This window comes from Mizuhopecten yessoensis, unplaced genomic scaffold (assembly GCF_002113885.1).
Source record: "Mizuhopecten yessoensis strain PY_sf001 unplaced genomic scaffold, ASM211388v2 scaffold1379, whole genome shotgun sequence".
NCBI lineage: Eukaryota > Metazoa > Mollusca > Bivalvia > Pectinida > Pectinidae > Mizuhopecten > Mizuhopecten yessoensis.
In genome coordinates, this window is record NW_018404017.1 from 2,009,458 (window position 1) to 2,021,922 (window position 12,465).

General features: G+C 38.4%; 1 protein-coding gene across 7 annotated transcripts in view; it reads left to right on the forward strand.

Annotated features, from left to right (window-relative positions):
* LOC110460945 overlaps positions 1–12,465 on the forward strand; it is a 223,465-nt gene that overhangs the window by 174,281 nt on the left and 36,719 nt on the right. Inside the window, exon 1 of one of the 7 annotated variants that reach the window (XM_021514202.1) lies at positions 8,906–9,572. The exons of the other annotated variants lie outside the window; for them this stretch is intronic. Within the exon in view, the coding sequence (XP_021369877.1) occupies positions 9,522–9,572 (51 nt within the window). The 5' untranslated portion in view covers positions 8,906–9,521. Of the gene's footprint in view, positions 1–8,905; positions 9,573–12,465 lie in introns of those variants that run through there. 7 annotated transcript variants of the gene reach the window in all.

A 12,465-nucleotide genomic window follows, 5' to 3' on the forward strand; every position in this document is an offset into this window, starting at 1 on the left:
ATACCAGGTAAATTACAGACCAGCGAGACTAGACTTAGGACCAGGTAAACTACAAACCAGCGAGACTAGACTTTAGACCAGGTAAATAACAGACCAGAGAAACTAGAATTTATACCAGGTAAACTACAGACCAGCGAGACTAGACTTTAGACCAGGTAAACTACAGACCAGCGAAACTAGACTTTAGACCAGGTAAACTACAGACCAGCGAGACTAGACTTTAGACAAGGTAAACTGCAGACCAGCGAGTGGCGTTTTTGCACATGTGCGTGTCTTACGATGTACTTGACATGTACACATTTATGGCAGAACGGGAAGTTATGTGATAAATATGTTTATTATCTGTCCATTTTATGCCTATTTATGGCGAGTAGAAGAGAGGAAGCCTAGACAATAGTGGTGGCTGTTTGTGTTGGGTCTCTAAGTGTCCCCGAATTAAAATGCAGAAAGAAAAACAACTCTATTTTACATGTACATCGCGTCTGAATAAAATACTTCGTACGGTCATTATGACGTTCCCAAAATCTTGACAGTGCTGTCTCTATATACAGTTGATGTGTGTTTTGTATCGATTTGAATTCCAGGTTTTACAAACTTGTATTCCGAAATATCTTGTGTCGGTATAGATTTTTCTTACATCAGAATTTATGTATGTGGCATACCAAATGGCTTCCGAATTGATTTGGTTTCAGTCAATCTGGACCTTCCTGTTAAAGGTCGGGGAGGTTAACTGGTTCGTATTTGTCCTACCCATACTCAGAATAGGGTCACATCCTTAGGATCATTGACATGTCAACAGAGAAAAGTTAATTACAATGATGAATTAATCAGAACAAGTTTTATTAATTTCATGTTGTCCGTGGTTATTTTACATAAGTTGAATATTTATTAAAATATTAGTACACAGCTGGCCTCGGATTCAATGACACATCCACAGTGAAGCAATTAAGGCTGATACAAATGTAGCCTCCAATTAATACACGGTAACAGGTGTTTCACAGGGATCAATACTTATTCCCTTTTTACGTTGTAAAAATCTATTTATTTTATATAAAATGCATCAGTAACCCTCCGTTTTATGCTGAACACGCAGGCTTTGAATTTAATCTAGATGACACCAAACTTCATCTTAATAAATCGATTTTCTCTTGAATATATTTAATCTAAACTGCAAATTGATCTAATCAATAAAAATGTTATACAAGTATGTGCATTCGTTGTCCTGTACACAGGTTGGAAGGCGATATATTATGACTTAAAGATTTATACATGGCGGCAATCTTTGTGATCCAAGATGGCCACCGTATAGTTTCGAGATTATGTGGCCCCTATTTAAAATGGAAAGCTAAGATGACGAGAAGCACGTGGACAGAATGTGCAGTTTTTATCTAGAATATCCACTTGTTTCTCAAATCTATATCTGGTAATTATCTAGCTAACTATTCAGTGTATATACGTTCCACATCCACGAGCTGCTGAAGACACATGTACATCATATACATTGGCCATGCTTTGCTTTCCAAAAGTGATGTGAATGATATTTCATGGGATATTGATGCACAATTTGTCATTACAACTTTTTTTTTTAATAATCTGAAAGTGTTGATTTCGATAGCCACGTGGAAAATTACCCTTTGTATGTACAGTGTAATGTATTCGTGTGGTCAGTGAGCCGTGAAGTAGATTTGTTTGATAACTCTCTAATCAGATGGCGGGAAACTTGTAGTTAATACATGTTCTGCACGAGTACCTGTTTTAAACTTGTAATAAAACAACACGCACTGAATTGAAAATATCAATCCAATCACCTTTATTGCGACTGAAGGCAGCGTGACACGACAGGTGAGGATCCACACCTTTAATAAAGAGAGTTTTGTAGCTCATAAACGACCTGCATCTAAATAAAACGTGTGCACAGAGGAAGGGCATATACAACGTAGTACAGTAACCTAGCTAGGATCTTGATGAAATGGGTTGCAACAAATTCACCTCAAGTCCAATTAGAAAAATCAGGTTATATTTGCTAATTAATAGTAAGCGGTTTGAACCGATATCACAATCCTGGTGTATGAGAGATGACTTCTATACGATACATACGTTCTTTTCAACCTGCTGCCATGCGTACTGAAAATCTTATTCTAAACATGGTTTTAATAAGACGACAGCCGTTATCGACAGGTAACCTCAGGTGAAACAAACACAGGTAGATGTAGTAATCACATTGTACCTAGCCACACCTGTTCACGGCGTACACGACCAGCTAACAACCGCTGTTTCTATAACAAGTCTTGTGCTTTCCCACTCAAGTGGCTAATATATCAATGGGCAATGCTTTCTGTCAATACAGATTTTCCTCAGGAAAAAATAGGCTTGTTTCCGTGTATTGGGCATTCCATGGCTAAGCTCATCGAATTATGGTTCCAGCTTACCTGTTCTTCTCGCTCAAATTAGAAGATAATTACTTAACACGATTACCGTGGTCCTGAAGACCGCGCGATCTCGAAAGATGATTAGAAATATTGATATTCCTCGGTTCCAAAACAAATTGTATTCTGTTTGGAGAAAAAATATACGATTATATTGCCGGCCGTTCTTGTTTGTTTGGACATACAATGTAACAAGTAGATTTAGTCAGAATCAGGGGTTACGCTCACTAACGTTGTATAAGTGAGCGTGAGGTTACGCTCACTAACGTTGTATAAGTGAGCGTAACCCTTTGATTTTCAAGGGTGTCATTTGCTCACCAATCTCCGAAACAGACGAACGGTGAATGGGCATATTGGTATATTGTTTCAGAGCTTCAAAGCTGACCAAGCAATTCAAACACGTTCTGGAACTTCAAGTTCACCATTGGCAAATGAAGATAGCTATTTTGTATACTGATATTTTAATGAAGAACATTAAAACTTAGAAAGTCCTGTTTCGCGTTTATCCAGTCCTTAAGGAAGTAGCGTCGGGGTAGGTTGGGGTGTGCGTTTAGAGCGGGTGATACGGGTCTTGTCACCAGACACATCAGACACCGAGTAATCACAAAAAAACCCATATATACAAGTTATGAAGGATGCAGCCTGAGTTTTGAATTATTCAATATTTTACTGGTATGTATGATCTGCTCCATACAAGTGACAAGGAAGCCGCAGAGATTCCTTGAAGATATTGATGTTTTAGACGATTGCAGTATAAATACGATTACATGGGGACTTCCTCCGCTACACTAACGACGGACGGGAGAGACCTAGCAGTGTTATCCATCACGATAACGCCACCATAGGCATTGATTTGAGACTTAATCTCCCGGAGAGCGCCTGACATCTATTCGATACACCCAGCCTACTCGCGTGCGCTCGTGCCACGAACGCGCTTGAGACGTGACAAGTAGAAGATATAATTATAATTAAAATCGGAGTTCGATCAATTGCAAATCTGATCACAACATTGTATGTTCAAAACTAAAGAACATTGAGCCAGCACATAACCTCCTGCTGTTTAAGATCGATGTTCTCTCAGGTTTGTTATCACAACCGAACAGCGTTGTTAATTTAACGGCTTTTGGATTAGATTTTTGGTTTTACACTTTTGGTTTACATTTTGGTTTACACTTCCGTTTTTCGCATCAAAATTGCATTAGAGGTTTACACTTCTAGTTCATACTTCCTGATTTACACTTCTGTTTATTTTCTGTTTTCCCAACCCTGTTTACATTTCTGATTTACACTTCCGGTTTACATTTCTGATTTACACTTCCGGTTCACATTTCTGGTCACAGTATCCTATTTATCTCACGACACTTAAGTTTTATGTTCAATTCCTCTAACAATAGATCGTCATTAAGTACAATCGAATGATCGATATTATTCCAAGGTTTCTAGACGTTGTACTATACAATTAGGGGCTATTTTATCGGCTAGTAGTCACTGAACTGGTCGAACCGCAGTCATTGTTTTATTTTTATTCAATATTTTGATCAAGTACACTATATTGTAGCTGGACATCAAGTCTCCTGGTCTGTAATTTAGAATAAAGGTCGGAATAAGGATGGGAGTGGTTGGTCAAGATGTGAAAACGGGACCTTCTTAGTGAGAACATTTTAAAAGCCTGTAGTGAAAGCTCTCCACACAAGCAGGGGTGTACATAGTGTACGTGTACATGATCGTTTATGCTTGATTAATGTATTACGAAGTTATCGCCACGGTTTCCGCGGACGATGGAACTGCTTTAAAGTGACATCTTACAGAAATGGCATAACTGGAACACGACAGCATGCCATTTCACCACCCGGTCACATAATACTGACAAGGGGCTAACTAATCTTGACCGAGACCCATTCAAAGCTGAACGTCAAGCTCAGAGAAGAAAATACAAAAATGATAACAGATCGCGTCAGTTGACCAAATACTCAAATATTTCAGGTCACTGTGCTCCTGCAAGAATGAATAACCCATTCCGGCCAAAATCGAGTGAGGGAGTCACAGGTGGTAATATATCACGTTACAAATACGTAATTCCTTGTTACCCAGGAAACGACTCGAGCTCAAGCGACTTGGCCCTACGTCACGTGATCTATTTGTCACATGGCAGTGGTCTCCTGGTTAGAAATTACGTTAAGCGGTCGGAGGTATTTTATTTCCCGCGTTTTATGTTATTTAACCATCACCATTTGGTGAGTGTGAGCTCTCAATTGAATTATATAATTAACCCCGGAATTTAATGGCCACGGTTTCCCAGGAACAGTTCGCCACAATGCACCATGTGTGCGCGTAACCGTTCTGTGAGATTTTGTGTTGATGGTTCGAAGAAATACTAGAACCTTCCCCTACTGACAGAAATGGTACGTGTCCTTCTGTGATCGGAACAGGAACACGTCTGACATGTTAGGTAACCATAGACATCGCTGTTTGATATATATAGATAGATAGATAGATAGATATCGGATATAAAAAGCAGGTTTTTTTTGAAAATTATTCCTATAAAATCTGTTTCAACGCCCTAGATTTTAAATAAAATTCCGTCAATGTATGTTTAGTTAAATGTGGAAGGCACGTAAATGTCTTCTAATTTAAATTGAAAGCAGTTCTATCCTTTTTATCAAGTTGATTGAAAAATGCCGGTATAACCTAGATGTGTACAATTCCATTTCTGAATTAGTTTTGAGGTGTAGATCCTGTCCGACACACATTTGCTCCTGTGTAATTAGCCGTTTGGCACGTACCAGTCTATAATCAAATTGACATTTCGATACTCTGTATTCTGGGTAAAAGCAAAAGCAGCGAAAAACCAATTTGTGAAAATGTAATACATTGGGTGTTTCTTTGATGCCTGTGTAGTACAGTCTAAAGTTTAACGGATCCCATGGGGCTGTATCACGCACATTTACACAATGTCAAACAGATCTAATAATGGGATGATAAAAAGACGTCAGGACAACTTGTCACGAGAGAATCTTTGAATTAATTGATTTTGTTTCCATTATTTTGAATTAAACGCAAATAAGAATATGATTTTTACTCATGAGAAATAGACAAAAGTAACTACATTTTACCAAGAAAAGCACTAAAATTATTGTAATTGAAGCGATTAACCTCAGGACTTTCTCGTGATTCTGACATATACATTGTACTGTATAACTAACTTCTTGGTTGCTAAATTTTATGATATAAAAGACTTTTTGGTATTAGAACAGAAGGTTTTTTGGTATGTCGAACACCCAAAGCTTCCCATTGAATTGAGTGTGTAATCTAAAGAAATTCCGTTTGTTCTGACGTCATTTTATTTTAGACTCTGTAAGCGCCGAGCTACTGCGGTACTGTACGCAAGTCTCCGATCGGACTACAGACCCACAGAGCAATTACCGGAATGATCGGTCAAGATGGAAAAGCTGCATCAGCGCGCCTCGTGTTATTACGGGCTGTTATTGGATATACTCTCCATGTCTGTTCCCTATCATTTGTCTCGTCCAATCACCCGTACCTGTCCCAGCAGCCCGCCGCGTTATTGGGTAAACCCTTGAAGCCTACAGCTAGGTTTTCCCCAGGGTCGACTCTATGTCATTGGTTCAGTCCTGGAACAGACAGTTATAACAGCCCGGGCCTCCGTCCACCTGAATTAACTGTGGTATTAATATCTCCGATCTTCATCCGGACTCCGATGGCGCTAATTAATCAGAATTTATGCCATGGCGTTGGCTACAAGTGCGCGCCAATTCAATTCTCTAAAGTCGTGACTCAGTTGTAACGAGAGAGTTTTTAGGACATTAATTGTAAGTGATGTCGGTGGTGAGCTACCATTGTTTTTTTCTGTCAACACCAGTGTCCACTTCTCCACTGTCTTATCTTTTAATTCAAGATAAAACGATTTTCGAGGTATACTGAAAGGTGTAATAAGTTTTTAAAGGTTTGTTTCCCAAAATTATTTCAAACCGTTAGCAAAATGTTATATGTTCACCAATCTATCACTATACAGGGATTCCAGGGGTCGCGATGTGATGCCTTCCATCGAAAGATGTGTTGTTTGTAAGCACAAAAGTATGGCCAAATGACCTACTGCCATACTGACCCTTGTATTTGGTCACTGGATGTTATCGATGACCCTCTTGTATGCGCCACAGTTACCGCCATTTCATCGTCATAATCATTATTAGTAGCAGTATGGATCATCATCATCATACCCGGTCCATTTAGTTTTCCTACTCCCCCAGCCGGGTCCGTAAATAGCGTAATAATGGTACGTCTTTCCCCCGTCCTGTCGGTATCTTTATCCCCCACACAGAGATAGTAACCGTCTCAACACGTCTATTTTCAAGCTTCATTAACTTTAAATAAAGCTCTTCTTGAAAACTGAGTCTCATATTTGATTATTCGAACGTTTGTATACATGTCAGACGCAGACAGGTGAAAATAAGCGGACTCTCCTTGTCAGTGCCCGGGCTATCAGTGGGCTTTCTTTATCAGTTAGGGGCTATTTGAGGGCATACTTGTCGGTAATTTAGGGCTAAAAGCGTGCTGACATCGTCGAGATAGGGGTTATCGGCGGGCTTTCCTATTCGACTGGAGTTAATGTCATCTCTACAGCTACATTTGTAAGGTAAATACGGCAACCACTTAAAGTTCTTTATTACCTTTGGCCTAACGGCTCAACGGTACAAAATTTACATACAAATACACAACAACACAAATACACAATAACACAAATACACAACAACACAAATACCCAACAAAACAAATACACAAAAATACAAATACACACCAATACACAATACAAATACACACTAATACAAATACAAAACAATACAAATACACAACAATACACAACACAAATACACAACAAAACACAACAATACACAACAATAAAAATGCAAAACAAATACACAACAACAATATGCAATATACAATAATACGCAACACAAATACACAACAATACACAACAACACAAATACAATACAGTACACAAATACACAACAATATGAATACACAACAACACAAATACACAATAACACAAATACACAGTAACACAAATACACAACAATACAAATACACAACAACACAAATACACAACAATTCACAACAAGACAAATACACAACAACACAAATACACAACAATACACAATAACACAAATACACAATAACACAAATACACAACAATACGGAAATACACAACAATACGGAAATACACAACAACACAAATACACAATAACACAAATACACAACAATACGGAAATACACAACAATACGAATACATAACAACACAAATACACAACAATACGGAAATACACAACAACACAAATACACAACATTACACAAATACACAAACCTCATGTACACCTATCCCTACTCACGACGGTATGGTAGATGCAGTACCTATTTATGACTATTAAGAAACACTTTAGAAAGATTGTTTAGAATTTATTTATTAAAAGCCGTATTGTTGAGCGTGCTTACAATACCTACCATTGTTAGTAGTACAGTCATTGTAAATATATTTACACACTAAACGTCTTTATAATTAAATTTATTGTTGGCGTGCTAAAATGTCTTACCGGCTCCCTATGTACTCACTAAATATCGATTTTTAAAATCCCGAATAAAGGCCTATATTTATATATCGATAAGATGTATGTAGTGTTAGTGTTGTATATCTCATTGTGTCACGGTCGAATGACCACACATCTCCATACAGATAAAAACCCGTGATTACGAATAAATTGAAACATATTCATCCGCGGGCTGCTTATGCAAATTTCGACAAAAACATTCTCCTAAAGAACAAATGTTTTGATATTTTGTGTAGACTCTATAACCCCTGGATAAACTGATGTTTTTTTTCGGTATAATGACACACACTTGTTCACCATGTATTGAGATTATGTATCTCGATCGTGAAACACACATCTACACGGTGTCTATTCTGAGGAGCAGGCATGTTTGTACACATCCATGTATAGCGTGAAAACAGAATGGTGAAACCAGATACTCAGATATCATTTAAAATTAGAAAAAAGTCGAAAAAATGAGAGTGACAACTTCAATTTTCTTGTCGAAAGTGTACATGCAAAGAAAAAAAAAGGTTTGGGCGATTCACTCACGACATTTTATATAATAGAACAATTGACAGTCGTATTTACACAATTCATACGACATGCACATGTAGATAATATTGCTATGTGTATTTCAGTGAGCGCTGTTACGACACTAGCATTATAATTACTTAAATGTACTGGGGGTGTCGACAAATTACTGGTATACAATTACATGTGTTTGCGGTTTGAATACTGCTCTGTGACTGAACTTTAAAATACTAACAATATGTCATTGTGGATAATTGTCCGTATCAATGCTGTGAGGGAGTTAACGCTATGTATATCTATATATACTTATAGCGGAGAATACAGCTCTAGCTTTTCACACACTTGAGAATTTTAAAGAGGCCGGGAATCTCGATATTGTTCCTAGTTAATAAGTCACGCTACTTGTAAAAGTTCAATTTGAACTCGCGTTACAGTTAATGAAGACAAAACTGGTGACTAGCGAGAGGAAACGCTACACAAGTGCTCTACACCGACCCATTCAGTGCTATCTGATACCCATATACCCACGTATCTATCTGAATAGCGCTCATATGTAAAAAGGAAACAAAGGTGTAAGGACCTATTGTGGTAGATAATCTACACGTCCTGATCGCTGCATACAGTGTGCTGTCGGAAGGTGTAACAACGTCTCCCGACCCCACCAATCTTTACTCTTAAGAAGTATATATACTGGGATCTTCTTTCAATCCGCCATTTTGAAAATCAATACGCGTGGAGCCGCCAGTTTCAGTGGCTGACTGCGCTGTGTTATTGTGTATACGGCTACTTCAGGTCGACGCTCGGGACGGATACACGGCCTCTCTCTATGGCAATTTATGTGTTGTAACCTTGTATTTGTTGTGAAATGAAAGATAAGTAGCAGTGAGGTGTATTCGGCAATTGTTTTAGTGTGATCGGACCTTCTTAACGGAAGGATTTTACCCCAACCTTCACGCTGGCGATGCTTGGAGCAGGCTGTTCCAGTTTGCATTGTGACGATGCAAAGGAACCGGTATGTATACATATATACGTCTATAGTAGCGTTCTCGAGGAGCCGCTTCCGCATGTACGGCATGTACATGTATTAATCTACGGGAGACCAATCTCCGTGGCTGGAATAAAGCAGGGGGTCTCTGAAATTATACACAATGTATGAAGATAAGCTGGCCGGGAGGGGGATACGGGACTCATCCACGCCACACCCCCTTTCTCAAATTATATCACTTTCTCCCCTCCTCGGTCCCGCGTTCTCATGAACACCATAGTTTCTGTGTAGGGAGTATTTTGAAGGCAAACAGAACTGTTTTATGAGGTAACATATTTTATTCCTATAAACACGAGATATCGTCGCGCTTTGTTATTTTAACTTATACAATCACAGCCGTTAAGTATGTTATATGGCAGGGAAATGAATTTTTATAATATCGTTATAACTTAATGTCGTTTTTATAAAACTGAATTGATTTGAAGTGGAATGAAACATAATATAATGAATTTTTAAACAATGTGTCCCAAAATACTGGACACGTAGTACATGAAATGTCAGCCGGTGAACGGCGTTAAAACGATATGTAACAGGGGNGATTAGTCATACTGAACATTTTATCAAATTAACTGAAAAATAATACAAATGGCTGTCTGTTATGGTGCCCTTGACAGAAATCAAACTATAATAACGGCGCGAGTTAACAGCAGTACTAAATAGTGGTAGTTTGGAGTGAGGAATGGCAAGAATTGACACCTCTTTGTATAAACTCCACTGTAAACAATGTCTTGTCTGTGCTCGGTGAAGTGCTGGCTGATGTAGCTGAAGTGACACCAGTTGTTCTATGCGATATAAACTGTATACAAACGCATCACACTGACATATCCACATCTGTGTTTGCCAGTTTAATAAGATTTTAAGCCTGACAAGAATCATTAACAGATCTCTCAGGTGCTCGTTTCCGAGACCAATAACTCTACCGGAATATCGACCGGCAATATTACGACCTTCTCCCATCGTCTTCAGATTACCAGGACCAAACCGCCTGCTGCCCAAGACTTATCTCGAGGTTTCATACGAGAAAGATGATTGGGAGGCGAAATAAATATGTCGGTTTCTGTTTGCTAACACTATCGAGTATGCAATGTAGTATCAAAGTGGCCTTCCTTACCCAGATCAAAAAAGATGACTCCCCACGGTAGCTGATCCCTTAGGATAATCAGATGAGAAAAGGGATTGGAATATTTTGATGAAACATAACCCGGAGGGGGTGGGGAGAGATGGACTCTTGTGAGTTAAGTTACGTTTTGGCCAGACAACCTTTTGGAATGAAAGAAAACCGGTTTGTTTACATATATTTTAAACCTTATTTATTTTTCATTATCTGGAATGTTGCTCCCATTGTGGAGCAATGTCTGAGATTCACCCGCGGGTATCGCACAAGGTTTATTCGTTGCTTATCATTGACAAGTCCCGTAAACTAATCTCAACAATTTTACCATATAAATGAACGGGTTCTCTGGTTCCATATGTACCGGAAACCAGAACCTATAATTTCTGTATCTGTCTCTCAGAGATGTTAGACTACATATACGAAGATAAGAACCATTAGTTTCTTTTCTGGTTTCTGGGTTTGTCATTTAGAAATTACGTTTATGGTTTTGTCTTTTAGAAGTCACGGTTCTATTGGGTTGTTTGGCTTGTCTTAAAGAAATCACGTTCCCCTTTTTTTCGGGGGTTTGTCTTTTAGAAGTCACGTATTTGGTTCTGTGTTTGTCATTTAGAAATCACGTTCCTGTGATTGACTTCCAGGGTGGACGTTTCCGGTTCTGTGGTTTGACGTTTCCGGTTTCGTGTTTGACGTTTCTGGTTTCTGTGTTTGACGTTTCTGGTTTCGTGTTTGACGTTTCTGGTTTCTGTGTTTGACGTTTCCGGTTTTGTGTTTGACGTTTCTGCTTTAGGTGTTTGACTCGGAACGTGATGTCACACCGATCTATCTTTACATTGCGACATGAACGTCCTATGGATTATGTCCAGACCACAGGCACGTGTAATATATTGACAAGCGATAGACGGACCATCATATCATGTTTTGTAATTTTGTAGATTATACATTCAAAAGACTTTGAAAATCCAGACAGCACATCAACCAGGTTAGACTGTAATATATGAGTAATTGTTGATGTTTAAAGTAAAAGGTCATCGGAATGGCTTGTTTGGTGCACAGACAATATGTGGAATATAATACATTCCTGAAATGCATACTAAATGTATGTTTTATAAAAAGTTACGTTTGACTATTAGTGTTTGAGGGTTGTTATGATAATATAGCCCTTGTTTTGTTTATTAACAATTTAAACTAAATGACAGGTAAATCTCTGGCATGTTATGTAACACACATGGAATCTCGTGTTTACAAATACTTAAATGCTAAAGAGTATTGATTTACTCCCAATTATCATTAATAACTGATCTTGTTATACCGGCTGATAGTTTAATAATGATACATGATTTATGTAGTAAACTCCACACGCACTGCACTTTTGTGTTTTCATAACTGCAAGTCGCCTGTCAACATTGAATGATTCATTTTACTGTTTTCCCCTGATATATGATGGAGGTTTTCTGCGATAACACTGATTTTAGAATTTTAAAAAAATGGCTGACGGGTGAATTTTGGTGATTTTGGAGTGTATACGGTTGATATAGGAAATTTGCTAGAATGAAGTGGATCAGAAATATATTAGCGTCTGGTGCTGACAGGTGCCGCACCAGTCGTTGGAATCTTATTGGGGAAACTCTGTATTGATTTGACCCGTGTGTTTTGAATTCTTCCACATCGGCTGCTTTTTGTTTTGCTTTTAACAATTGTCAAATGAAATGACGTCATTGTTGCACTTGTAATGTGGCCTGCTTCACA